Source organism: Aureococcus anophagefferens, assembly GCF_000186865.1.
Source record: "Aureococcus anophagefferens unplaced genomic scaffold AURANscaffold_7, whole genome shotgun sequence".
Taxonomy (NCBI): domain Eukaryota; class Pelagophyceae; order Pelagomonadales; family Pelagomonadaceae; genus Aureococcus; species Aureococcus anophagefferens.
This window is the reverse complement of record NW_008705567.1, coordinates 1711367-1739307: the sequence shown is the minus strand read 5'-3', so window position 1 is coordinate 1739307 and position 27941 is coordinate 1711367. Positions and strand designations below refer to the sequence as shown.

At 75.1% G+C, this 27941-nt stretch overlaps 1 protein-coding gene across 1 annotated transcript; it reads right to left on the bottom strand.

Moving 5' to 3' along the window:
• Positions 1-38: 38 nt before the first annotated feature.
• On the bottom strand, positions 39-26529 carry AURANDRAFT_63644 (hypothetical protein; the record flags this gene model as incomplete). The annotated part of the gene is made up of 6 exons (XM_009037919.1): positions 39-2312; positions 3795-12227; positions 12428-22253; positions 22454-23400; positions 23595-25156; positions 25356-26529. The coding sequence occupies 6 exons, from the start codon at positions 26527-26529 to the stop codon at positions 39-41; spliced, it is 24216 nt and encodes an 8071-aa protein (XP_009036167.1).
• Between the last annotated feature and the right edge of the window lie 1412 nt (positions 26530-27941).

Genomic DNA, 27941 nt, shown 5'->3' with positions numbered 1-27941 from the left:
GGGCGATCAAACTACGGAAAAAAACACAGTAGTTACCCTCACGCCCCCACCACGGCCCGGTCCGTCAGGTCCAGGTCGACGACGCCCCGCCGCGTGCCGACGAGGTAGCACCCGAGCTTGACCTGGGCGTCCGGGAGGTCGTCGCCGAAGGCGTCGACGACGGCGAGGTCGATGCTGCAGCGGTAGGGCTCGAGGTGGACCGTGAGCGTGAGCGGGTCCGGCGGCGGCGCCGCCGCCGGCGCTCCGGGCGCGCGCGCCAGGGGCCCCGCGCGCAGAAAGTCGAGGCGCTCGAAGCGCTGCGGGTCCAGCAGATCGCGCTGGCGCATGGACTCGTGGACGACGCGCAGGTCGTAGGACCGGCCCAGCACGACGAGCACGGACCGGCGCGGCCGGACGGCGTCCGCCGCGTCGGCGACCGCGACCGCGGCGCGGCGCGCCGCGCGCCGCACGGCGGCCGGCCGCCGCTTCCGCGCGGATAGGCTGAGCTGCACGATCGGGTCCGGCACGGCCCGCTCGTCGCCGTCGACGACGCGGACCGCGACGGCCGCGCGCCGCAACCGCAAAGTGGAGCAAGGCGCGAGCCCGTCGTTTCTCAGCTCCAGGCGCTGCGGCGACGTCTGGAGGTAGCCCGGGCACGTCGCGACGGCGTGGGGGAAGGCCGACGGCCCCGGGGTGCCCGGCACGCGCCGGCCGACGTGGCGGTAGCCCCGGGGGCCGGGCGCCGCGGCGAACTCGTGCCCGCCGATGGTCACGACGGCCCCGGGGATGAGCGCGTCGCTCGCGTCGTCGACGACGCGGACCATGGCCTCGAAGGTCTCCGCCTCGAGCTCGACGACCAAAGCGAGCGCCGCGGCGCCGCAGCCGTCGAAGTGCGCGACGTCGAAGGTCACGGGGTCGCGGAGCGACCGCTGCCGGAAGCCGTCCCTGGTGCAGCGGACGCGGTAGGCGACGCCGAGGGACACGCCCGCCTCGGCGACGCCGTCGCGGCTCAGCGCCGGCGCGCAGGCGCCGCCGTCGACGCGCTCGAGGACGACGCGCGCGTCGAGGAGCGCCGCGGGCGCGCCGCGCGCGCGGAACCGCACCGCCGACAGGCGCACGCGGAAGACGCGGAGCCGGACGACGACGGGCGCGACGCCGCCGGGCACCGGCAGCACGCGGCCCCGCGAGGCGTCGACGTCGTCGTAGCCGTCCAGCAGGGCGTCGACGCGCCGCGGCGCCGTTAGGTCCGAGCCCGCGAGTTCCAAAACGCCCCGGCGCGTCCCGAAGTGCTCGTCGCCGCAGACAAAGTCGGCCAGCGGCAGGTCCGCGCCGCTCGCGGCGTCGACGACGCGCACGTCGACGGCGCAGGACGACGGCGCGAGCGCGACGGCGACGTCCAGCGGGCCCCTTGAGAAGTCGTCCGCCGTATAAACGACGGCGTCGACCATCGTCTTCTGCGCGTGCCGCTTCGCGTCGACGACAAAGACCAGCGGGACGTCCAGGGGCACGGCGACGGGGTTCCGCGCCGCGGAGAAGACGGCGACGACGCGGCCCGTGTCCGCGCGGCGCAGCTCCGCGCGCGGCGCGGCGTCGGGCGCGCGCGGCGCCCAGGGCGCGCCCGTGTCGAAGTCGACGAGGCGCAGCCGCACGAGCGCGCGCCGCAGCCGCACGGCGACGGCCGTGCGGTCGCCCGCCCGGAGCCAGACGCGGTCCGGCGAGCAGCGGAAGTACGTCTCCAGGGCCGCGCTCACGAGCATCGGCGTCGGCTCGCCGTCGCCCGCCAGGGCGACGCGCCGCACGCGGCCCCGCCGCGCGCCCAAATTCAGCGGTTTTTGGACCATGGGCGGCCAGTCGCCGACGTGCGGCGGCGCGTCGCCGTCCGGCGGGCTGAGCGTCACGAGCGCGTCGTCGAGGTCTAAACCCGTCGCGTCGTCGACGACGGACACGTCCAAATCGCCGACGCAGGGCACGAGCTTCACGGTCATCTCCAGGGGCGGCGACGCGCCGCCGCGGCCCTCGAGGCTCGCGGGCGCCAGCAGCCGCGCCGCCCGGGTCCGCGCGGCGCCGCCGGCCCACGTCCGGAGCGCGCGCGCGGCCCGGAGGTCGTTGAAGCGCCGCAGCAGGGCGAGGGGCGTCGTCGCGAGGCAAAAGGTCGTCGTTTGACATAATTGGAGCGGCGGCGGCGCGAGATTCGGCGTCGCTAGTTTTTCCCGGGGGCCGCCGAGCGCGACGAACTTCTTCGCTTCGAAGAGCACGGGCTCCAGATGGGACACCTGGCGGTAGCCCGGCAGGTCCGCCGCCACATCGTACAAGCCCCGCGTCGCGTGGCGCGCCTCGCAGGCGAGACCGACCGGGAGATAGCAGCGGAAGGTCGCCGTCCACCGCTCGGGGCGCAGCGCGGCGCCCGCGACGACGTCCGTCCGACTTTCGCCATCAAAATCAATACCGTAGCGGCCGCCGTCGAGCGCCGACGCGACGACGCCCGCGACGTACGCCTGCGCGGCGCCCCGCGGCGCCTCGACGCGGTCGCCGACGGCGTAGGACGCCTCCGCGGGCCGCGTCGCCAGCACCCCCCAGTCGAGCTTGCCGTCGCCGTCGGCCCTCGAGTCCAGGACGCCCCACCGGGCCCCGCGGAGCGCCGCCGCGGGCACGACGTCCCGCGTGCCGTCGTCGAAGGTCACGCCGTAGGCGTAGACCGGCGCGACGAGCTTGCCGCCGACGCGCGCGGGCACCGCGTGGAGCGCGGGATCGTCGGGCGCCGCGCCGTCCGCGACGTGCGACGTGACGACGCAGGGCCGCCAGGCCGCGACGTCGACGACGACGGGCGGCCGACCTCGAGCATGCTCGAGGCCCGCGGCCGACGGCTCCCGGGGCGCGAGGCGCACGCGGCCCAGGTCCAGCGGCGCGTGGGACCTAGCGTCGACGCACCGCGCGACCACCGACGCGGGCCGCAGCTGCACGACGACGTCCTGGGTCCCGCCGGCGATGAGCGTGACGGCGTCGCGCGGCCGGAGCTGCACGTGGCCCGGCAGCAACCCGTCGACGAGCGCCTCGACCTGGCGCGCGGGGAGGCCGTCCACGGCGACGTCGCCCGGCCGGCACCGCAGGTCCGGCAGGCCCCGCCGCCGCACGCGGACGCCGGCGCCCAGCGCCGACGGCGCGTCGTCGGCGACGACGGAGATGCGCAGTTTCGACCGCGACGGCTCGAGGGCCGCGACGAGCTCCAGCACGACGGGCTCCTTCGACGAGAACGGCCGCTCGCCGTACGCGGTCCTCAGCTTCGTCGACGCGTCCCACCAGTGCTCGTCCTCGAAGACGAGCTCGTCGCCATGCGCGCCGCCGCCGAGGACGCCGCCCACGAGCGCCGGTGAGGCCAGGCGCCGCTTCGGCGCCTTGACTTTGAGGACGTACCGCGCGCCCGGGCGGACCCGCGCGGGCGGCCCGTGCGCGGCGCAGCACGGGAGCCGCACGGCCGTGTCGCCGTCGTCCGCCGGCTCGAGCCAGGCCTCGACGGCGGCCTGGTCCTGCAAGGGTTTGCCCGTGGCCCCGTCGACGGCCCGGAGCGCGACGAGGGCCGGCACCATGACCAGAGCCACGTGCGCGGGCTCCGACGCGTCCGGGCGGGCCACGAACTTGTAGGGCGGCAGCTGGGCCCAGCCCCGGAGCGCCGCGCGCGCCTCGACGGCGCCCGACGGGGGCACGCTGATCTCGACGGCGCCCCGGGCGACGCCCATGCCCTGGCCCTCGCCGCGGCCCTCGTCCGACGCCGCGCGGATCGTCACGGCCGCGTACTCGGACGGCGGGTCGTCGCGCACGGGGTCCTCGTGCGCCGCGTCGAGCTCGCCGTGGCGGCCCGCGGCGTCGACGGCGAGAAAGGCGGCGCCGTCGTAGGCGCGCGCGGCGCTTTGGAGCGGCGTCTCTCGGTCTCTCGCGACGTCGTAGAGCGCCCGCACGCACAGCGTCGCCGTCGCCCGGAGCATGCGCGCGAGGACCACGGAAATCGTCGACACGCCCCCGGGCGGGAGCGCGAGCACGTCCGCCGGTTTGATCTCGAACCGGTCGCCGGAGACGAGGCGCATGCGGTCGCAGCGCGCGGAGACGCGGTACGCGCGGCCGAGCTCGACGACCGCCGGCCGCGGCCGGCCCGCGTCGAGCAGGAGCGTCCCGCCGGCGTAGCCCGCGTCGTAGGGGGCGACGGCCACCGTCGCGCCGTCGACCTTGGCCAGCGCGACGCCGTCGTCCTTCGCTTCCAGCGCGTCCGCCTCGACGGACGCCGCGCGCATCGTCAGTTGTAGCGTCGCCTCGTGGTCGCCGTCGACGCCGGCGCCCTCGAGGTCGTGGACGAGCTCCGACGGCCCGACGAGGACGTGGCGCGAGCCGAGGGCCGCCACGGGCAGGCGCAGCGTGCCCCCGGCGGCCGCGAGCGCCTCGAGGGGCAGCGTCAGCGCCCGGTCGCGCGTCGCCGCGGTCCCGCCGAGGGACACGGCGACGTCGTCTAAAAAGGTCGCCGCGTCCGTCGGCGTCTCCTCCACCAACACCACTGTAACTCTCAGTGCGACGGGCTCGAAGGCGACCTCCACGACGAGAGGCCCGGGCTCGTCGCCGTCGAAGTCGCTCCCGGAAAACTGGACGGCGAACGCGCCCGGCCGCGCGCGCTCGGGATCGCTCGCGCCCGGCGGCGTCGTCGCCGACGTCGGCCGCCAGGCTCGTAGGGATGCGGCAATCTCATAAGTGACGCCGAGCCGCACGGCGACGCCGGCGTCGGGCCCGCCGACGTCCGCGGCGCCGTCGGCCGCGACGAGGCGCCACGTCGCGCGCGGGAGCGGCTCGCGCGTCCGCGCGTCGACGCAGCGCACGACGACGCGCGTCGCGCGCATGAGCACGTGCACGACGACGGGCGGCCGCGGCGCTAGCACGTCGTTCGACGGGAGCAAGCGGGACACGCGCTGCCGCCGCGACTCGGGCGCCTGGACGTAGCCCGCGAGCGCCGCCTCCGCGTCCACGTCGAGCCGCGCGGGCGTGGGCTCGCCCGGCGCGAGGCGCGGGAGCTCGACGGCGACGGACCGGCCGTGGCCGTAGTCGACGCCGTTCAAAGCGAGCGCCGCGCTCTCCAGCGCCCCCCCCGCGCCGTCGACGACGCGCGCGGCGACGTCGACGGACGACACGGCGAGGCGCAGCGTCAGCGTCAGCGGCTGCCGCGCGTCGGCCAGGGCCCGGAAGCGGTCCACGCCCAAATCCGCCCTCAACTCCCCGACCTGGACCATGGCCGGCGCGGCCGCGGCCGCGTCGTAGGAGCCGGGGACGACGGCCAGCGCGTCGCCGGACGGCGCCGTCGCGCGGCGGCAGGCCGACGACCCGTCGACGGGCACGAGAGTGACCGTCGCGTGCACGAGGCGCTGCGCCGGGGCGCCCGCGCGGTCCTCGACGACGTCGACGACGACCGCGGCGCGCCGCACGCGGATCGTGATGCTCCGCGGCTCCGCGGGGACGTCGCGCAGGTCCAGCGACAGCGGGCCGAGGAGGAGCCAGGTGTCGTCGCCGCCGACGTCGACGGCGACGGCCGTCTGCGCCGACGCGCAGGCCCAGGGCAGCTCGAGCGTCGCGCCCGGCGCGACGGCCCCGAACGCGTGGCCGCCCAGATTCACGCGCGCGTTCGCCAACGGAGCGTGGTCGTCGCCCGCGTCGACGACGTCGACGACCAAAGGCACGGAGGCGTGGGCGAGGCGCACGACGCAGGCCACGCGCCCCCGCTCCTCCAAAAAGGCCGCCGCGGGCCACGCGGCGACGTCCGCGTCGACCTGGCGCCAGCCGGGCAGCTTCGCCGCGACTCGGTAGCCGCGGTCGGGCCGCACCGTGACGACCCCCGCGCCCCGCAGCGCGTCCGCGCGCCCGTCGCTCTGGATCTCAAGCTCCGCCGCCGGCAGCGCGTCGCCCGTCGCCTCGTCGACGACGGAGAAGTGGACGTCGCAGCGCCGCATGCGGAGCGACACGCGCGTCTCGCGGCCGCCCTCGAGGACGACGCGCGTCGGCGGGAGCTGGACGTAGCCCTCTAACACGGCGCCAAAATCCACGGCCACGTCGCCCGACGCGTCCTCCTCCGTCTCGATGGCGAGCGACCCGCGCGCGAGCCCCTTGTCGGCGCCGTCGACGGTGACCCGCGCTTCCGGCAGCCGCCGGCCCTCGTCGTCGACGACGTCCAACTTCGCGACCGCGGACGTCGCGCCCACGCGGATCTCCAGCGGGATGGCCAGCAGCGGGTCCGCCCTCGGGGGCGGCGCGGCGCCGGCGACGCGCGTCCACGTCAGCAGCCCGCGCCAGAGCCGGTGCCGCGCGGCGCGCGCGCAGAAGCGGTACCGCGGGTCGTGGATTTCTTCCTCCTGCTTCGCGCGCGCGGCCTCGCGCATGGCGTCGAAGGCCGCGTCGGAAAAGGTCACGGGCGTCGACGCGTCCGTCCACGCCGTGCCCTTGAACGCGCCGACGGCGCCGAGGCGCCACTTGCGCACGCAGCGGCGGTCGCCGCCGTCGCCGAGGCGGACCGCGTAGCCGGGGTCGCCCGTGGCGACGAGCTCGCGCGCGTCGCCGCCCGCGGGGAAGTCGACCTGGCGCCGCGCGGCGACGTGGGGGTGGAGGTGCACGGCTATGGCGTGCGTCACGTCGTCGAAGGGCCGCTGCGCGGGCGCGGCGCCCGCGGTCTCCGCGCCGCGCACCAGCAATTCCAGCGCCTCGGGCGTCGCCGCGTCCCGGAGCGCGCGGACGTCCGCGGCCTCGGGCCAGGCGACGTCCAGATCCCAGCGGTCCGACGCTCCCGCGGCGGACGTGCCGCGCACGTCGGCGACGGCCGTCTTCCGCACAACGAAGCCCGCGCGCGTCGCGTACGTCTCCGCGGTGTCGGATCCGTTCCCGGCGAAGGTCGCCCTGTAGGCCCGCCAGGTCCCCAGGAACGCGAGGAGCTCGCGCGCGTCGAGCGAGTCGTCGCTGCCCGCCTGCGCGATGATCGCCTCGAGATCCCGTTGTTCCAAAACTTTGAGGTCCGGCCACTCCGTCGCGCGGCACGCGTCGAGGAGCGCGGCCGCGCCGAGCGCCCCCGCGCCGGAGAACAGCGACGCCAGCGCCCCGCCGTCGTCGGCGAAGGCCACGAGCGCGGCCGCGGCCCGCGCCGCCCCGAAGGCCTCGGTCCAGGGCCCCGCGGCGACGTCCGCGGTCTGCTCGCCGCGCTTCTTGTAGTCGCGCGCGAAAGCCTCGAGCTCGCCGACCTCGATGGCGCCGTTGCGCGAGCTGTCGACGTGGCGCAGCACGCGGAGCGCGTCCTGCCGCGTCATGTCCGCGAAGGCGTCGTGCCTCCGCAGCCCCGCGTAGAGCTCGCCGGGCGAGATCGCGTCGTTGCCGTTCGCGTCGAGCGACGCGAAGAACGCGCCGACGTCGAGCCCCGCGGCCTCGTAGGACGCGACGAGCCGGCCGAACTTGTCCGCCGCGGCGTCGGGATGCGCCCTGAGGGCGCCGTCGTGGGGCGACGGCTCCCCGAGGCGCGTCGCGACGTCCTGGGGCGTGCCGACGCCGCCGCGCCGCGCGAACGCGAGCACGTCGTCGACGGCGACCGTCGGTTTTGTGGAGAGGCGCGCCACGAGTAGGCGGAGCATGGCCGCGGGCGCGTCCTCGACGCCGAGGTCCCGGAAGACGCGCCCGAGCGCGTCCGCGTCCAGCGCGCCGCCGGACGCTCGCGCGCGGCACGCGAGCTTGAACGCGCGGAAGCCCCGGGGCCGCTCGCCGGGCGCCGCGGGCTCGTTGACCGCGCCGCGGAGCTTCAGCAGCAGCGTCGCCTCCGCCTCGCCGACGTCCGCCGTCGCGCCGACCTGGCGCACGAACTCGTTTAATGAAGTAGTCCCGTCGCCCGTCGCGTCGTAGAGCGCCGCGAGCTTCGCCGCGTCGTCCTCGGTGACGTCCTCGAAGTTGGGCAACCGTCGGACGCCCGCCGCGAGGTCCGCGCTGCTCACCTCGTCCGCCGCGCCCGCGAAGTGGCGGAAGGCCTCCTCGGCGCCGATGCCGCTGCCGTGGATGACGCGGCGCAGCCGCATCTCCGTCACGACCGTCGCGTCGCGGCCCATGAAGCGGTAGAGCTCGCGGACGGAGATGGTGCCGTCGCCGTCGACGTCGAACAGCTTGACGAGCTCCAACACGACGCGCTCGCTCGCGGCGCCGTCGCCCGAGAGCAGGTTCCCGAAGGATCGGAGCCCCTTGAGCCCCGCCGCGAGCTCCGCGGGAGACACGCGGCCGTCGCCGTCGTCGTCCCACGCCGCGAACGCGGCGTCCAGCGACGTGCCGAGCTGCTCCGCCTTCAGGAGCACGCCCCGCAGGCGCCGCGCGAGCACGGCCGCCGGCGACCACCCCAGGAAGGCGATGAAGTCCGGCAGGCTCACGCCGTCCGCGCGGCTCGCGCGCGTCCGCTCGAAGACCGCGTCGACGTCCGCGTCGTCGACGCCCTCGAAGAGGCCCATGGTCGCGAGGCCCGCCTTGAGCTCCTTGCGCGACAGGAGGCCGTTGCCGTTGGCGTCCCACTCGGCGAAGACGGCCTCGACGAGCACGCCCCGTTCTAAATCTAACCGGCGGAGCGCGTGCTCGAGGCGCGCGCGCACGAAGAGCGACGCGTCGACGCCGCCGCCGCGGAGCAGCGCGCAGACGTCGGATTTCTGGCCGTCGTCCTCGACGAGCGCCAGGATCGCCGCGACCTCGGCGGCGTCGAGCGCGATGCGCAGGGACGCGAAGGCGTGGCAGAGCTCGCCGCGCGCGAGCTTGCCGTCCCAGTCGGCGTCCCACGACCCGAACGCGCCCGCGACGTCGACGCCGCGGTCCCCGGCGGCGCCCAGCGTCGCGCGGAGCACGGCCCGCGCGTCGACGGTGCGCGCCGCGCTGAGCTCCAGCTCCCCCTTGACGACGCGGCCCGCGAGGGGCAGCACCGCGGCGTCGCCGCGGCGGCCGACCGCGCCCGCGGCGGCGCCTTGCGCGTCGAAGCGCAGGTACCCCGCCAGGCGCGCGCCGGACGCGTCCGCGCCCTCGAGGAGCGCGACGGCGCCGCCGGCGTGCGCGCCCCGCGCCGGCTCGAAGACGCGGCAGACGACGGGGTGGGCCCGCAGCTTGAACGTCAAAGCCGTCGCGCGGCCCGCCCGCCGCTCGAGGAGATCCGCGGAGTGGTAGCCGTCGAAGCGCGCCTCCGCGCTCGGGAGCCGGCCCGCGGCGTCGCGCGCGAAGCCCGCAGCCGCGGCGTCGACGGCGCCCCGCTGCGTGCCGAAGCTCACGCCGTTCAAGGTGACGACGGCGCCGGGCACCGCGGAGCCGTCGTCGACGTCGACGACGTCGACGGACACCGCGGACGCCGTCGCCGCGACGCGGACCACGAGGAAGGCGTGCTTCCCGCGGGGCGCCGCCGCGTCCCAGTCCGCGTCGAGGCACGTCGTCTCGAGGCGCCACTTGTAGAAGGCGAGGCCCTGCCGCCGGAAGAAGAGCCGCCGCGCGACGCGCTCGCGCGGCGCGTGGCTCCGGTCGCGCCGCGCGAACGCGGCCGCGTCCTCCGACGCCTGGGCCAGGTCCGCCAGCGCCGCCGCCGGCGACGCGAACCAGGACAGGGACTCGAAGGCCACGGGGTCCAGGTGGTCGACCTGCTTGGACCCCTCGAGCGCCGCTTCGACGACGTAGGCGCCCCGGCGCGACGGCAGCACGTAGGGCCGCCGCCGGGGGCCGGCGCCCAGCGCCGTCCCCGCGCCGTCGAAGCGCGCGGTGACCGTCGCACCGTTCGCCGGGGCGCCGTCCGCGGCGAGGACGCCCACGTGGAGCACGTAGCGCTCGAGGACGACGGCGACCTTCGTCGGGCCCGGCGCCGCCGCGTCGACGCGGACCGGCCCCGCGGGCGCGAGCTGCGCGTAGCCCGCCAGGGACGCCGCCACCTGGACGTCGCTGACGCCCGCCGCGCCGATGGGCACGCCGCAGCTCCTGGCGCCGTCGGCCAACGCGACGCCGTCGACCTCGAGCGCCGCGCCCTCGAGCGCCGCGCCGTCCGAGTCGACGACGTCGAATAAGAGCTCCGCGGCGGCTTTCTCGACGAACACGTCGATGATCACGGGGCCGCCGGACCGGTTGCCCGCGAAGAGGCTCGCCGGCAGCGCGAAGGGCTCGAGCGTGCCCTCGACGCGGTGCGACACCTGGCGGTAGCCCTCCTTGTGGCACTCGACGACGTAGAGCCGCTCCGGCGCGTCGACGCGGTCGCCCGGCAGCAGCTCCGCGGGCACATCGCCGAAGGAACCGCGGCGCCGCGCCAGCAGGCGGAGCGGCACGCGCCGGTCCTCCCCCGGGGCGTCGTCGAGGCGCACGAGGGCCGCGCCGTCGAGCACCGCGGCGATCGCGCCCGCGCGCGGCGCGCCCGCGACGACGGCGACGGCCTCGCCGTCGCGCGCGACGACGGTCTCCGCATCGGTGCCGCCGTAGACGCGCAGCGTCGTCGTGTAGCCCGTCAATGTCGCCCCGTCGCTCCGGTTCCGGGCGACGAAGGACGCCATCGCGCGGCGCATGCCCACGTCGACGGCGGCCTCGTGCGCGGCCCGGAGCGGCGGCGGCGCGCGCGACCCCGCGAAGCCCGCGCTCAACGGCCCGAAGCCGACGAGGACGAAGCGCGCCAGGCGGCTCGAGACGTCGAGGTGGCGCGGCCGGCCGCCGCCGGCGATCTCGATGAGCTGCACGCGGCCGCGCCACGCGCCGACGCGGTGGTGGCCGAGCGCGACGTCCGCGGCCGGCAGCTTCGCCAGCGCCCCCTGGTCCTCCACATCTACATCGCAGACATCGAGGTCGACGCCGCCGTCGACGGGTTCCAGGAGCACGTCGCACTTGAGCGCGTCGAAGCGCGGCCGCCTGAGCACGTCCTCGAGTCCGAACGCGGCGACGTCGCGCGCGCGCGCCGCGGCGTGGCGCGCGACGACGTAGTAGCCGTCGCGGCTCGGCGGGAAGCCGGAGACGAGCCAGGCCCACTTTTGCTGTTTGTGCATCCCGTCAAAGGTCACGTTGCCCAGCGACGCGACGCTCCGCGACGACGCCGCGGTGGGCAGCGGCGGCTTCTGGGGCGTCTCCCGCAGCTCCTCGACGTCGATGCGCTCGATGACTAGATTCGCCGGCGGCCGCCGCAGGCCGTCGCGCGCGACGACGGCGATGTGCGTCGACGAGAGGTCCGCGGCGGGCTCCGACGCGTGCGTCACCGCGACCACGACCCGCATGGGCCGCAGGCGCAGCTCCAGCACCGTGTCCGCGCCGGCGCTCGGCTTTAGGGCGGCGTAGACGCAGGTCAGGCAGTCGTCCTGGACGTCGTTGCAGGGCGGCGCGACCTCCGCGTCGAACTCGTCGACCGTCGCGTCCGCGGCGCCGCGCGCGCCGCGCGGCGTCGCGATCACCGCCGCGCTCGCCAGCACGTAGGCCGGCGCGACGGCGACGACGCGGATGGGGCCCTTGTGGCCCGGCCGCCGGACCGCGACCTCGTTGACGGGGCCCCGGGCGACGCCCAACGCGTGGTCGCCGACGCGGACCTCGCACTCGGGCACGTCGTCGCCCGAGACCTCGTCGACGCAGGTCACGGTGAAGTATGACCCGCGCTCCTCCATGGGGACGTCGACGATGAGGGGCTGGGATGCGTCCAAAACACCGCGGAAGTCGTGCTCGTCGAAGCTCAGCGTCCGGGCCTCGATCTGGAGCAGCGCGTCGTGTGTCGCCGAGACGACGTACGCCGCGCCGAGCTCGACGCCGGCGCCGCGCGGCAGCGACGCGTCGACGTCGTTCAACGCGCAGACGGCGCCGTCGACGGGCACGCCGTCGCGCGTCGGGCGCAGCGCGACCGTCGCGCGCCGCGCGCGGCACGCGATCGACGTCTCGCCCGCGCCGGGCGCGAGCGTCACCGTCCGCGGCTCCAGCAGCACGTAGCGCGGGTGCGCGAGCGCGACGGCCACGTCCTTGGGACCGATGGAATTCGTAAAAAAGGACCGCAGGCGCGCCTTGCGCGTCAGCCCCAGGCGCTCGTCCCCCAAGCTCACGGCCGCGTCCTCGACCTCGGACGACGTCGCGTCGTCGACGACCGTGATGGCGACGTCCACGAAGACGGGCGTCACGGGGATGGTCACGACGCGCGGCTGCGCCGGCGGGATGGAGCGCCAGCCCCGCGCGTCGAAGCGCACGAACTGCGCGGGATCCGCGGCGACGTAGTCGACGTGGCTCGCGCGGACCTGGGCAGGACAAGAGAGATTCAACGTCGCTTCAACGTGAGTGTTCCGCGCGCGCGCGTTCCGGGAAAAGCGTTGACGCTTCGAGAGCGTTCCGAGAGATGATCGCTCGTCCAAAAATCAGCCGAAACGAGCGGAAAACGGCCGAGAGAGGAACCTTTGAAGTTGGACATGTCGCACTCTTTTCCTGCCCTAGCGCGGACCGCGTACCGCGCGCCGACCGCGACGCTCCGCGTGCCGTGCGTCGACATCTCGTCGACGACGCGCCGCAGCTCGTCGCCGGGCACGTCCGCGGGGGCGAGGTCGCCGAGGGCCTTGAGCAGCTCCCTCGTGGAGCAGCTCGGCGTCGCGAGCGCGCGGAGCGTCGCCTCGCGCGCGACGACGGCCGCGTTGATCGCCGGCCGGGGCTCGGCGAACTCGTCGTCGAAGAGGTCCGCGGCCTCGGCCTCGTCCTTCTCCGCCGCGATCCACCGCAGCACGTCCGCGCGCGACACGCGGTCGAAGTGGACGGACCCGGCGGCCTTCGCGGCCGCGGTCGCGGCGTCCTCGGCCCAGCCGAACTCGGGGATGAGGGTCACCGAAATTAAATCCTTGACGGGGTCGCCGCTCGCCGCGTCGACGCACAACGCCGCGACCTCGGACCGCCGCAACAGCACCGTGCACGTCGCCGCGGCCGTCCCCGGCTCGCGCGCGCCCGCGCGGACCCAGCGGTGCTCCTCCACGTCTAAAAAGCCGTCGAGGCGCGCACTGACGCGCAGGGGCAGCGCCAGCGCGCCGTCCTTGGCGACCCAGGCGCCCGCGCCCCGCGCGCGCAGCTCCGCGAGGTCCAGCGTCACTATTCCTCTATTCTCGCCAACGTCGATACCGTGGATGGACACGAGCGCCTCGTCCAGATCCTCCTCCGTCGCCGCGTCGACGACGACCAAATTCACGTCGACCACGGTCGGCTCCAGGTCCACGCGGAGCGGCAGCGGCGCGCGGCGGTCGAGCTCTTGCCGGCGAAAGTGGCGCGGCGCGAAGCGCGCGCGCGTCTCGTAGGTCACCTGGGCCCAGCCGTCGGCCGCCGCCGTCAGACTATAGGCCGCGCCGAGGGACACGTCGGCCTCGACGTGGCCCGCGGCCGCGGCGACGACCGCGCCCGCGGCGCCGTCGTCGTCGTCGTCGCGGCGCACGGACACGCGCGCGAACGGCGCCGCGCGGCCCCGGCCCCGCGCGTCGTAGGCCGTCGCCACCACGGTCGCCTTGCGCATGTGGAGCGTGACGCGCCGCACGTCGCCGCTCCATTTGAGCGGGAAGGTCAGCGGGCTCACGAGGACGTACTTGGGCAGCTCCGCGACGACGGGCGCGACGTCGCGCGCGTCCGTCTCGCCCGCGGCGAGCAGGGCGCGGCTCGACGCGTCCCAGACGTCGACGAGCGTCGTCGGCTCCGCCTTATTCGTCAGCGCGAGGGCGTCCGCGGGCGCCGCGGCGGGCTCGATCGCCGCGGCGATCTCGCGGAGCGCCGCGACGGCGCTCGCGCGCCGCCCCGCGCGGCCGGCGACGCGCGCCTCCCAGGGCGCGTAGCCGGGCACGTCGAGCCTGAGTATGAGCGTCGCCGCGGCGCCGCCGCCCGGCGCGGCGACCTGGAAGATGCCGCGCGCGCGCTCGAGGGTCTCGGTCGCGGCGGACAGTTCGCCGCGGAGCTCCCAGGCCGCGACGACGTGGCAGGCGTGGAGCGGGATCTCGACGCGCGTCGCCTCCTCGCAGGCCTCCAAAAGCAGCTCGCAGGTGACGGGCTCGACCTCGACGTCCACGCGGACGTCGCCCGGCCGCTCGAACGCGGCCGCGGGCACGGCCAAAACGACGCCGTTGGCCGCCGCGGCCGCGTCGGCGTCCCTCGGCGCCCGGCCGACGGCGCGCCGCAGGGCCTTGGCGACGCCGGCGAGCTCGTCGACGGGCAAGTCCGCGAGGCTCGCGTGGACGTGGCGCACGCCCTCCGCGAAGACGCCGTCGGACACGTCGCCGTCCGAGGCCCACGCGCGGAACCGCCGGGGCAGGTCCAGGGACGCGTCGTCGTCCTCCCGCGCGAGGAGGAGCGGCAGGAGCGCCCGCTCGGCGCCGTAGGGCGTGTGGAGCTCGTGCGGCGCGCCCGCGGCGCGCGCGGCCCGCCCCCGCGCGAGCCAGAGCTCGAGGTGCCCCGGCGCGAGCACGGCGCCGTCGTCCCCAAAGCCCGCGGCCCACTCGAGGCGCGTCCGGCCCGCCATGGCCGGGTCCGCGGCGCCGTCGTCGGAGAGCGTCGCGCGGCGGACGCGGTACCGCGCGCCCGGCCCGCGGCCGAGCGCGTCCCAGCGCACGCTCAGCCGGTAGGCCGCGTCGGGGTCCAGAATACAAAACCCCTCGCCGTCCACCGCCGACAGCGCCGCGTCGTAGGACCCGAGGCCGCGGACCTCGGGCCACGCGCCGGGCAGCGGCTCCTTCATTCGCGACCCGTCGCCGTCGAGCGACCCGTCGACGACGCGCAGCGCGACCCGGGCCGCGCGGAGCACGACGCGCAACGTCGTGGGCCCCTCGCGTTCGGGCTGGAGCCGGACGCGCTTCGGGCCGATCAGAGCGTAGCCCGGGCACCGCGCGGCGACGTCCGCGTGCGCGAACCCGCCGCTCTCGAAGCCGTCCGCGACGGGCACGGCGCAGGCGCCGCGCTTCGTGCCGAGCTTGACGGCGCCGACGTAGATCTCCGCGGCGTCGACGGCCGCGCCGTCGCCGTCGACGACCTCCAGCACGACCGCGGCCGCGGGCGCGTCCGCGTCGACCGCTACCGCTGCTTCGCCCGCCTTCCGCGCGACGCGGACGACGACCTCGAGGGGCTCGTCGCGCTCGAGCGCGTCCCAGTCCGACGCCTGGAAGCGCGGCCGCGACTCGGCGTCCTCCCGGACGAGCGCGTAGGCGTCGCCGCTGTCGCCGGTCAAGGCCCACGCGTAGGCCGCTCCTTCCACGACCCGCGCGACGGACCGCAGGGGCCCGGCGCCAAAGGCCGCGACGGCCTGGCCGCTCCGCCGCGGCGCCAGCGCGACCGCGCAGTCGTCGGCGTTGTCCGGCCCGCCGTGGCGCGGGCCCGCGAGGACGACTTTAACCGCGACGTCCGCGGACCGCAATTCCAAAGCGCACCGCGCGACCGCGCCGCGCGCGCAATCCACAAAACGCGGCGCGCGCAGCACGTAGCCGTCGAGCTCGCAGCGCAGGGGCAGGCGCACGACGCCGGCGTCCGCCGGCGGCAGCGCGACGTCGACCTCGCCGCGCGCCTCGCCGACGTCCGTCTTGCCGACGGCCGCCCGCCCCGCGAGGGGCGCCTTCGTGACGGCGTCGACGACGGACAGGTCGACGCGCACCGTCGAGCGCAGCAGCCGCACGACGAGGGCGTGGGGCTCCGATGAAGCTAAAAAGAGGCCCCCGTCGAGGCGGAGCGCGCGGCGGTGCGTCACGCGGTCCTTCGAGTAGACCTCGAGATCGTAGGCCGCGTCGGGCTCCACGGCGAACACCGGCGCCTCGCCGTCGCCCGGCGGCCGCACGGGCCGCAGCGGCTCTTTGTGCGCGTCGTCGGTCCGCGTCAGCGCGACGACGCACTTCGCGGAGCTCTCCGCGGCGAAGAGCCGCTCGAACAGGCTCTCGTCGCCGCCGCCGTCGCGCACGTCCACGACGACGAGCGCGCGCCGCATCAGCACGACCAGAGACGTGCGCCGCCGCCCGTCGATGTCCACGGCCGGCGGCGACACCTGGACGAAGCCCCGGAGCTCGCCGCGGAGCTCGACGCGCCGCGTCGCCGCGGGCGGGCCGCGCCGCGTCGGCGTCCGCGTCGTCAGCGCGTCGTCCAGATGGTCCTCGTCGCCGACCATGAGCGTCTCGATGTCGTCGTCCAAATCGAGCATGCCCCGCTGCGTGCCGAAGACGACGCCGCCGAGCTCGACGCTGCAGTCGGGCAGCGGCGCGTCCGAGTCCGCGTCGCGCGCGTCGAGGATCAAGTTCGCGTCGCGCTCCATCTTCACGACCAGCGGCACGGGGTCCACCCTAAAATCGCAGCCGTCCTTCGGGACGCGGTCGAGCCACTGCTGCTCCGTAAAGAGCGCGGCGGCGTCGACGGAGTCGTGGCTCACCTGCCGCAGCGCGGGCGGCGCGTAGCCGTCCTCCGCGACGACGTCGATGGCTACTAAATAGCGCACGCCGCAGACGACGGACGCCGGCTCGTCGACCTGCGTGACGACGACGGGGTAGTGGCGCCGCGTCAGCGCCAGGCGCTCCGCGCGCCGCCGCGCCTCGAGCTCCGCGGAGAGCGCCGCGAACGGCTCCGTGTTCGGCGCCCGGACCGCGCCCGCGGCCGCGGCCCAGGAGTGCAGGCCCCGCCAGGCCGGCCGCTCGACGATGCGCTTGAGGAACGGGTAGCGCACGTCCTCGAACTCCTGGGGCGGGTCCGCATCCTCGAGCTCCGCCGGCGGCTCCTCGACGGGCGTCAAAGTCGCGACGAACTTGCAGCCGAGCGGCGCCGCGATGGGCACGTTGCGCCGCCGCTCGACGAGCTGCACGACGACGAGGGTCTCCTGCATGATGACCTCGAGCCGCAGGGGCGTGTCGACGCCGTGGTCCCTCGCCGACGCGGCGAGGACGCCCGGGAGCTTCGGCGAGCACGCAAAGTAGCCCTCGAGGACACACGAGGACAGCGCGCGCTCGAAGGCGTCGCCCGCGTCGAGCTCGACGAGGGGCGCCGCCGGTACGCTGTGGTCGCCCGCGCGGAGTTTCTGGCCGGCGACCTCCAGCGCGGCGTCGGGAAGGACCGCGCCCGCGAGGTCGCGGACGGTCACGCCGACGTGCGCGACGGCCCTGGCGAGCGCGATGGTGAAGACGAGGGGCGCGTCGACGCCGCGCGCCGCCCAGTGCTGGCGCACGCCGGCGTCCGCGATGGCCACAAGTGACGTCCGCGGCTGGAGGCCCGGCGACGACGCCGCGAGCCGGTAGCGGCGGCGCCGGCGCCGGCCGCGGCCGTAGAGGCCGTCGTCGTCGATCTCGAGCTCCGCGTCGGCCGCGGCGTCCTCGTCGTCCGAGTCGGCGATGGCCGCGGGGGGCGGGTCGACGGGCGCCGCGGCCGGCGCCGCGGCGCCGTCGGCGGGGGCCGGGGCGCGCGCGTCGTCGGGCGCGAGCGTGACCTTGGCTCGCGTGAGCGCCGCGCCGTCCCCGTCCGTGACGCGGATCGCGACGTCGACGCGCCGTAAAACGAGCTCGACGCGCTCGACGGCGGCGTTTTGGGGCTGCGCGGCGCGGTACGTCGCGAAGAGCGTCTTCTCCGTCGTCGGCGACTCCGAGAGGTAGCCCGGGAGCGTCGCCTCAAAGGCCATAACTGTCGGGAGCCCCCCATTTGGGATCGTCAGGTCCGCCAGACGCGGCGCGCCCAGCGCGGACCAGGCGTCCGCGCCGCGCGCTTTGTAGCGCACCGCGGCCTTGGTCAGCGCGGCGCCCTCCGGGTCCAAAACGGCGACGTCGACGGCGCAGTGCGTCGCCATCGCGCGGACTTTGAGGGCGTACGGGGGCGCTCTCAGGTCGGGCCTCCGCTTCGCGCGCGCGGCGAGCGTCCAGCTGTGGAGCGCGCGCCACGTCGGCCGCTCGACGATGCGCTTGAGGAAGGGGTAGCGCAGATCGTCGGAGACGGCGTTCTTCTTCATCTTCCGCGTGGCCTCGGACGCCTTCCGCTCGAGCTCGTGGAAGTCCTCCTCCCGAAAGCAGATCGTCTCCGGCCCCGGGCGCCACGCGCCGCGGAAGAGGTGCTCCCGCTGCACCGCGCGCGGCGGCTCCAGGTGGGTCGCGACCACATCATAGACGACGCCCAGCACGACGGGCACGGGCGATTGGCCCGTGACGTCCGCGGGCTTGAACGTCACCACAGCCGCGGCGCGCTGCCTCTTGGCGACGTCGTCCGTCGCGTCGGCGAGGGTCGCGGGCCGGAGCTCGACGCCCGCGCCCCTCACTCGGAGCTCGTCGCCGCGGGGGTCGACGACGTCGGCGACGACGTAGTACTTGCGCATGAGGAGCTCCAATTGTACGACGGCCGCGTCCGCGCGCGTCGCCCGGAGCTCGAAGAGTTTCGGGTCGATGTGCGTGTAGCCCGGGAGCGTCGCGGACACGGCGAGCTGGACCTCGTCGCCGCCGCCGGGCACGTTGTCGAGCTTGATCGTGCGCACGCCGGCGTCGTCGGGCGCCGTGCCCTCCGAGTTCCAGAGCAGGTAGGGCAGCTTCGTCTTCGACCGCGCGCCGTAGAATTCCACGGCCGCCTGGGGCAGCGACTCGCGCGTCGTCGCGTCGAGCACGTTGAGCTCGACGGTCGCGCAGCAGGGCACGCAGACGATCTGGCGCCGGCACTCCCAGCCGCCGTCCTTCGTCGCGGATTTCGTGAAGTCGCCGTCGACGAACTCGACGGGCTCCCTAAAGTCGACCTGGGACCGGCCCGACGCGGAGACCCGGAGCCTGTAGCGCGTGTCGAGGTGCACGTGGTGCTTGCCGCCGGAGCCGATGGGCTGCGTCCGGTGGCCCTCGGCGACCTTGCGCCACGCGACGAGCGACTCGCCGTCGAGGGTCCACGTCGCGTCGCGGAGCTCGTTGCGCTTCTCGTCGAGGATCGTCACGATGAGGTGGAAGCGCTTGAAGACGGCGTCGACGTCCGTGACCGCGGGCCAGGAGCCGTCGGCCGCGCGCGCGCCCGGGTTCACGGTCACGGTCCGCGGGCTCACGAAGTCGAGCGACGGGTCGGGCACGAAGGCCGTGATCTCGAGGTCCACTTTGTCCGCCGCGTGGAGGAGGCGCGGCAGGGGCACGGCGACGACGTCCAGGAGCGGGATGGGCGTCTCCGCGGCGCTCAGCTTGCTGTCGCGGACGTCGCCGGCGACGCCGTTCGCCACGGTGACGGACGCGAGCCGCACGAGCGCCGTCGTCGCCTCCATGGGCACCTCGAAGGGCACGGCGTCGCCCGGCGCGTGGGCCTCGAACTCGCCGACGCGCTCGTCGACGTCGAAGACGAGCCGCGCGGCGGACGTCGTCAGGCGCCAGCCGGGGCAGCCGACGTCCGCGACGTAGCGCTCGCCGAGGCGCACGCGCTGGCGGTCGCGCGCGGACCGCGGCACGGCCGCGACGCGCGCGCGCGCCTCGCCGTCGACGTCCTCGTCGGCCATCTCGACCACCAGACGCCACTCCGCGTCGTCGAGGGCCTTGCGGTCGTAGGTCGACACGGGCCGCACGACGACGTCCAGACTCCGCATGCGCAGCACGCGCGGCGCGCCGCCGTCGCCGACGACGATGTCGAGCGTCCGCGGCGGGAGCTGGAGGTAGCCCTCGAGCGCCGCGCGGGCCGCGACGTCGCGCAGCACCTTCGCGCCCGGCGCGACCTCGACGTCCTGCGTCCACCCCTCCGCGGCGCTGAAGGACGCGCCGCCCGCGCCCGCGCCTAAAACGGCCTTGGCGTCGTGGAGCACCGCGTCGTTCAGGCCCGCGTCGACGACGCGGACGTCGACGGCCGTGACGCGGCGCTCCAAACGCACGACGAGCTCGTAGTCCCAGTCGCTCGGCAGGCCGTTGGCCCAGAGGTGGCGCCCGAAGGTCATGACCGCCGCCGGGTCCGGCGACACCTGGCGCAGGCGGCTGCCCTGCGCGACCGCGCGGTAGCGGCTCCCGACGACGACGACGCGCGGCGCGGCCAACCGCGCGCCGTCGTTGCCGTCGTAGACGTGCCCCAGGGGCCAGGACACGAGCGCCTGGCCGTCGAGGGGCTGCAGGTCCACGGCGACGTCGCCGAGGGCCGCGCCCGTGACCGAGTCGACCGTCTTGAGCGCGACCGTCGCGCGCCGCATCGTGACGACGACGCGCGTCACGCCGGACGCCGTGAAGGGCACCGTCGTCTCCGAGATGTGCACGAAGCCGTCGAGCGCCGCGTCGACGGCGACGGGCACGCCGGAGCCCGTGACGCGCGCGCCCGCCGCGTGCTGCCACGGGCACGCGGGCGCCAGACTGTCCCCGGGCGCGATCTTCGCCCAGTCGACCTCGACGTTGCCCCGGCGCGTGCCCAGGACCACGCGGCCGAGCTTCACGGACGCCTCGGGCAGGGGCGCGAGGCCCGAGCCGTCCAAGACCTGGATCGTCGCCTTCGCGCACCGCGGCGCGACCTTGACGACGAGCACGGCGACGCGGCTCCGCGCGTCGCGCGCGCGGAGCTCGTTCAGGAGCGCCGCGGCCCTGGCGCCCGACGCCGCGGCCGTCTCCTTGGCCTTTTTGGACGTGCCGAAGAGGCCGCCGAAGAGGCCCGCGGGCGCCGCCGCTTTCGCCTTGTCGGGCACGCGGTGCGCGGCGAGCGCGTCGTCGAGCGACAGGAGCTCGGCGCCGCGGATCTCCACGGGCGCGAGGTGGCTCACCTGGCGGTAGTCGCCGGAGGCGTCGTGGACGACGACGCGGTACCGCGCGGGCTGGACGTCGACGCCCACGGGCTTCATCGTCCGCCAGTCGCACCACGTCTGCGCCTGGACGTCGAGCGTCTCGTCGAAGTCGTGGTCCGCCTTGAGCGGCGCGGGCTTCGACAGCACCTCCTTGCCCGGCTCGCGGACGTGCCAGGGCCCGACGCCGTCGCAGCGCGCGCCGTCGTCGAAGTCGACGTCGTAGGTGCCGTCGCCGTGGACGCCGCGGACGACGGCGCCGTACCAGCCCCCCGAGTCCGGGTAGACGGCCTCGACCTTGGACCCGACCTGGACCCACTTGGGCGGCGCGCGGTGGCCGCTGTCCGCGGACCGCAGGGGCACGAGGCAGACGCGCGCGTCGACGGGCGCGCCGTCGCGCGCGTCCTCGACGCGGACGAGCGCCGCGCAGCGCTGCATCTCCACCGCGACGGCGACGCAGGCGCCGCAGCGCAGCTCCACGGTCGCCGGGCGGATGAGCACGTAGCCCGGGCAGACGCAGGCGACCTTGGCGCCGTGGGGCGCGCCGCCGCCGGGCAGCCGGAGCCGGACGCGGCCGCGGCGCTTGCCGACGTAGTGGCGGTCGATCCAGACGTCCGCGTCGTCCAAGGGCCGGCCCGCGCCGTCCAAGACGCGCACGTCCGCGTGGCCGTACAAGGCCTCGAGCTCCACGGTGAGCCGCAGGGGCTCGCGCGCGGGCAACCGGACGAAATCCTGCACCGCGAAGGTCATCGGGGTCGGCCGCACGCCGTCGTTCGCCAGGAGCTCGCAGTGGCTCGCCTGGCGGTAGCCCTCGCACGTCGCCTCGAGCGTGTAGTCGCCCTGGCCGCGCCGCCGGAGCTCCACGCGGTCCTCCAGCTCGTAGGCCGCGGCGTGCTCGCCCGACGCGCGCCGGAGCTCCGCGACGGCGCAGCCGCGCTCCTCGCCGCCGTCGTCGCAGCGGACGTCGTAGCGGTCGTCGCGCCGCGCGCAGACGGCGCCGCGCCGCGGGCCCGCGACGTCCACGACGAACCCCGCCTCGCCGGGCGCGTCGTCGTGGACGAGCTCCCAGGGCGCCGCGGCGTCGTTGCCGTCCGCGGGCTTGAGCCGCGCGGCCGCGTGGGCCAGGGGCTCCCGCGTGAAGGCGTCGACGGCCGCCACGAGCACCTCGCAGCGCCGCATGAGCACCGTGACCATCTGGGGCGCGCCCCGGACCTTGGCCGCGGCCACGTCCACGGTCCGCGGCGCGCACAGCACCCAGCCCCGGAACGCCGCCTCCACGGGCCAGCGCGCGTCGCGCGCGCCCGGCGGCAGGGCCAACGGCGCCAGCACGCCCCGCGCGGACCCGAGCACGTGGGGCCCCAGGGCGACGTGGACCCGCTGCAGGAGCATGCCCGTCGCCATGTCCTCGACGCGGACGTCCAAATCGACCTCGCAGGGCTCGAAGCGCACGGTGCACTGCATGGGCAGGTGCGGATCGAGATGCCGGAAGTCCGCCGTCGTCGCGCGGAGCGTGCGGCTCCCGACGGCGCGGTAGCGCGGCACGACCGCGTGGACCGCGTACTCGACGCCCGGCGCGACGAGCGCGCGGCCGGACCTGGGCAGCAAAAGGGTGATTCAATGTCTCTTCAACGTGAGTGTTCCGCGCGCGCGCGTTCCGGAAAAAGCGCCCACGCGTCGAGACCGCTCCGAGAGATGATCGCTCGTCCAAGAATTAGCCGAAACGAGTGGAAAACGGCCGAGATCGGAGCCTTTGAAGTTGGGAATTTCGCTCTCTTTTGCTGCCCTGGGCCGGACGCGTCGACCGCGCGCGTCAGGTACTCGTGCGGCGGCGCCCGCGGCGAGCCCACGGCCGTCTCCAGGTGGAGATTCGCCGGCTCGAGGGCCTCGCCCGTGTCCGCGTCGACGCAGTGGACGACGACGTCCGCGTCGCGGACGTACAGCGTCACGGGGTTGCCGCAGCCCGCGCGGAGCGTGACGACCCTGGGGTCGAGCTGGACGCGGTCCGCCGCCTCCGCGACGACGTCGACCTCCACGGCGGCGCCGCCGCCGGGGCAGGGCACGTCGAGGAGCTCGCCGCGCCGGTGGCCCGCGCGGAACGTGCCGAAATGCGCGTGCGAGAAGCTCACGACGACGTCGTCCGCCGGCAGGTTCGTCCGCGCGTCGACGACGTCCAACACGACGTGGCAGACGATGGGCTCGACGCGCACGTCGAGCACCGCTGCTAAACGCCGCCGCATCTCCCACGCGAGCTCGTCGTCGGCCAAAGGATCGCGCCCGCGCTTCGCGAGGCGCGCGGCCTCGAGCATGAGGGCCTCGATGGGGGCCAGGTCCTTGGGCGGGCCGAAGACCGACCCGTCGAACACGACCGGGTCGATCGGCGCCACGAGCCGCAGCCGCTCGTCCGCGACGACGCGGACGCGGTACGCGGCGCCGACGGCGACGGTTTTGGGATTCCCGAAGCGGTCGGCGCGCGCGTCGTCGCCCCGCTCGAAGACGACGGGCGGCGCGAAGGGCGCGTGGGCCGCGCCCCCCATGAGCAGCTCCGCCTCGAGCGCCGCGTCGTCGCGGATGGGCACGAGCTCCACGCGGACGCTGGTCGGCGCGTCGCGCCGCGTCGTCGACACGGGCGCGCCCGTGCGGTTGTCGCGGAGCGTCACGGCCACGTCCGTGCGCCGCAGCACCACCGTCGTCTTCCGCAGCCGGCCGGCCTTGAGGTGCACGCGCGGCGGCGAGACCATGACCTGGGCAGCAAAAGGGTGCGAACTTCCCAACTTCAAAGGCTCCTCTCTCGGTCGGTTTCCGCTCGTTTCGGCTGATTTTTGGACGAGCGATCATCTCTCGGAACGGTCTCGAAGCGTGGATGCTTTCTCCAGAACGCGCGCGCGCGGAACACGCACGTTGAAGCGACGTTGAATCACCCTTGTGCTGCCCCGACCATGACGAAGCCCTCGCAGTCGCACCGTAAGTCCGCGGCGTGGTCGCCCCGTTTCCCGCCGGGCGGCGGCGGCGGCGCGGCGGGGTCCCGCGGCGGCGGCGGCGGCAGGGCGAGCTCGTGGACGCCGCGGCGGTGGCCGACGACGACCGGGGGCGCGCGGGCGTCCACGAAGGTCGCGGTGACGCGCGCCGCGGGCACCGGCACGCCCGCGACGTCGACGACGACCAGATCGATGGCGCCGACGGCGACGTCCATGTCGACGGCGATGCGCAGGGGCGCCGTCTCGCCGCGCGCGTGCGCGTCGCGGAACATCTGCTCCGTCACCGTGAAGGGCTGCGTCATCGACAGCTGGCGATGCTTCCGGAGCGACGCCGAGAGGCGGTAGCGCGCGCCGGGGTCCACGGCCAGCGGCACGGCGGCCTCGATGCGCCGCTCGACGTGGTCGTCCCGCTGGGACCCCTGGAAGAACTTCGTGAGGCGCAAAGCCGCGCCCTTGAGGCGCTTCTTGCGGTTCTGGGAGAGCACGTGGACGACGACGTCCGCGCGGCGGAGCTTCACGGTGACCTCGCATCTCCGGTCCGCGCGGACCGCGGCGTCGTAGGGCCCGACCTGGACCCAGTGCTTCGCGGTGGCCACCACTTTGACCGTCGTCCAGGCGCAGCCGGGCGGTAGAGGCACGTCGACGGCCGCGCCGCCGCCCTCGGCGTCGACGGACGCCGTCGCGCCGCCGACGGCCACCGTCGCCGCGACGCGCTCCCCGGAGACGGCGTCGACGCACGCGACGATGTGCAGCGGCGCGCTCGACGGCTCCATGGGGAGGACGAGCGGCAGCGCGACGCAGTGGCCGCCGAGCGCGGCGAAGTCGCGGCCCGAGAAGAATTTCGTGAGCGAGTTGCCGTCGTCCGCGCCCGCGAGGCGGAACCCTTTCGCGCTGCACTCGACGACGTAGGTGCCCCGGTGCTCGTGGAGGCACGCGACGGCCTCGCCGATGTCCAGCGGGCGCGACTGGAGCGCGTGCGCGACGGCCTCGGCGAAGCCGACGCGCCGCCGCGACTCGAGCGCGTCCCGCGCGACGTCCTTCAAGCACACGCTCCCGTCGACGGACACGACGTCGTAGACGAAGGGCGCCCCGCGCTCCCCGCCGCGCCGCGCGGCGACGGTGCCGTCGAAGGTCGCCTGCGCGTGGAGCACGTCGAGGAAGAGGTCGTCGTCGCTCAGAAACGGCGCGCGCCGCGGCGCGACGCCCGGCCGCGGCGCGGACGCGTGCGTCGGCGTCACCTTGAGCTGCACGTCGCCCGGGAGGAAGCTCCGGTGCTCGTCGTCGGCGCGGATGACGCGCACGGCGAGCGTCGTGCGCCGGAGCGCGACGACGATGGACTCGCTGCCGCCGGCGAAGACGTGGACGCGCGCCGTGGACGCGGTGAACTCGTCGGCGCCGCAGTAGCCCGCGAGCTCCGCGCGGGCCGTCACGGCGACGGTCGACGACTTGTCGACGTGGGGCGGCGCGCGGATCTTGGCCGCGAGGGGCTCGCCGCCGTCGCCCGTCTTGCCCGCGACCGCGCCTGTGTGGAAACCAAATCTTCAACCCGACTTCAATGTGCGCGTATGCGACCGTTCCGACGCAAGGCTTTCTGCTGTGCTTCGAGAACTCGATGAGAGCAATCGATTCGTCCAAAAATCAGCCGAATCGACTTCGATTTGACCGAGATAGAGAGTTCTGAAGTTTGGTCAGGACCCCCCAAACCAGTGGTTGATTTCCACACAGGACCGCGCCGTTGACGACGACGCGGGCCCCGCGGAGGTTCACGGGCGCGTCGCGGACCGTCGCGTCGACGACCGTGATGACGACCGTCGCCTCGCCCCACTTGTCGTCCGGGACGGGCTTCTCCTCCGGGTCCGGCTCGTCGGGGTCGCGCCGCTGGTCGCCGAGGCGCAGCCAGCCCCAGACGGGCAGCTCCGGCGTCGGGAAGGGCTCGGGGACGGAGATGGGCTCCAGGTGGACGCGGACGAGCAGCGGCGCCGCGTCGCCACTCGCGGAGCTCCAGGACCGCTCGAAGTCGCCGGCCCGGAAGATCGCGGGCCTCGTCGCCGACACCTGCCGCATGTTCGGCGCCGTCGCTTCGATGCGGTAGGGCTTCTCCAGGTCCACGGCCGCCACGCGCCGCGGCCCGACGCCGAGGAAGAGCACGTCGTTCCGCGCGTCGAGCTCGTCGCCCGCGACGAGCGTGACGAAGACGTCGTCCAGCGCCTGCATCGTCCTCAGGTCGCGGCAGTCCACGCGCACGTCCGTCGCCCGGAGATCGACGTGTAATTCGACGACGGCGCCGTGGGTCAGCGTCACCGTCTTCGGGCCCCACAGCAAATAGCCCGACAGCTCGACCTCGACGGCGTAGACCGCGTCGTCGCCGAGCGCGTCCGGCCGCCCGACGTCGACGGTGTGCTCGCCCGGCTTGTCGAAGACGAAGGCCGCGCCCGTGCCCCGCGTGTCCCGCAGGCGCACCTTCGCCGTCGGCAGCATGTCGCCCGTGCGCGCGTCGCGGCAGCTGAGCCAGACGCACACGCACCGCCGCTCCATCTCCACGACGACCTCCTTCTGGGGCGTCCCCTCGGCGTCGACGACGACGTGCTCGTAGTAGAGCGAGATGGGCCCGTCGCAGTAGGTCGTCTGCGCGTAGCCCGGCGCCGTCGCGCGCACGAGGAACTTGCGCGCGGGCAGCGTCTGCAGCGCCGCGAGCTTCGCGTCTTTGTCCGTCGTGATCTGCGCGGCGCCGCCGGCGAGCGGCACGACGATGGGCGCGTGGTCGTCGGCGGGCACGAAGACGACGACGGCGACGTCGTCGAGGCTCTTTTGCGTGTGTCTGTCGATGACGCGCACGCGCACCGTCGGCGGCACGGCCACGGGCGCGACGGCCGGCATCAGCGGCGCCGACGGCATGGTTTTTTTTGGTGCGAGGCTGCCCCTTCCTGTGGTCGGCAGCGCGAGCTTTTTTGTGCGAGGCTGCCCCTTCCTGTGGTCGGCAGCGCTCGCGCGTCTGTTTTCGTGTCGCTGCCGGGCAAGCCTGCTGCGGGCCGCCGGCGCGACGCCGCAATGGGCTGCCCTTTGAAAGAGCTTGTGCTCACAAGAGGTTGCGCCGTCCACGGCAAGACGGAAGGTGAGGTTGATACGGCGCGGTTCACCTAAGCTTAGTTGTACTGCAAGACACTTCATCTCGCCACCGAGCCGCTCGAGATCTCGAGACTGCGTCACGCTGCCAACAGGAGCAGCTCGACAACACCACCAACGATGCTGCGCGCCGTCGCCATCGCCTGCGCGCTCGCGCATGCAACGACGGCGCTGCTCGTCGCCGCGCCGCAGCGCGCGCTGAGCCGCCGATCAGACCGCCAGCTCAGGGCGCTGCGCGGCGGCCTCGACATCGCCGAGAAGGACGAGGACTTCGTCGAGGTGTCGAAGATGTTCGTGGAGGCCTTCTGGCGGGACAAGGCCGAGGGCCGGGTGCTCAAGGAGGACCAGCGGAAGCGCCTGAAGCGCGAGCAGGAGGTCGAGTTCCGGCGCCGCTACGGCTCGCGGCGCGACCCGAGCCGGCGGCGGTCCGCGTTCTACGTCGCGAGCGACGCGGCGGGCGTGCCCGTGGGCTGCGCGGGCGTCGAGCTCGACGGCGCCGCCGGCGACGGCGACATCGTGCCCGTCATGTCGAATCTGGCCGTCGGCCGCGACGGCCGCCGCAAGGGCGTCGGCGCGGAGCTCGTCAGGGCCTGCGAGAAGAGCGCGCGCGACTGGGGCTGCAGCGAGATCACGCTCGTCGTCGAGGACAAGAACACGCCGGCGAAGAAGCTCTACAAGAAGCTCGGCTACGCGGAGATCCCCGAGCTCTTCGACGAGAACGCGAAGACGCTGACGCCCAAGTCCGACGGCCGCGTCGTGTCGACGGCGACGACGACGCTCACGATGACCAAGGCCCTCGGCGGCGGCGTCGGCGGGCTGCTCGTCCCCGCGGCGGGCGTCGTCGCCCTCGGTGTCGCCGCGTCCGCGCTGGACCTCCTGCCCTTCTAAAGCAGCATGGTAGTTAATTCCCCCCTCGGGCTCCGCCGTCGGGGTCGGTGGCACGGCCGCGCGAGACCCCTCTCACGCGGCGTCGTCGTCCTCGTCGTCGCTGCCGCCGCGGAGGCTCAGGAGCACGCCCATGCGGAGGCCCTGGTCGAAGGCCCAGCGCTGGAGCGCGCTGCCCTCCGGCGACGGCCGCGGCAGCGCGGCGAGGACCGGCGCCTTGGCGACGGCCGGGAGCAGGTCGTCGAAGAAGGGCGCCGCGACGTCCGAGAAGCCCGCGTCGCGGTACCGGAGGCGCTTCC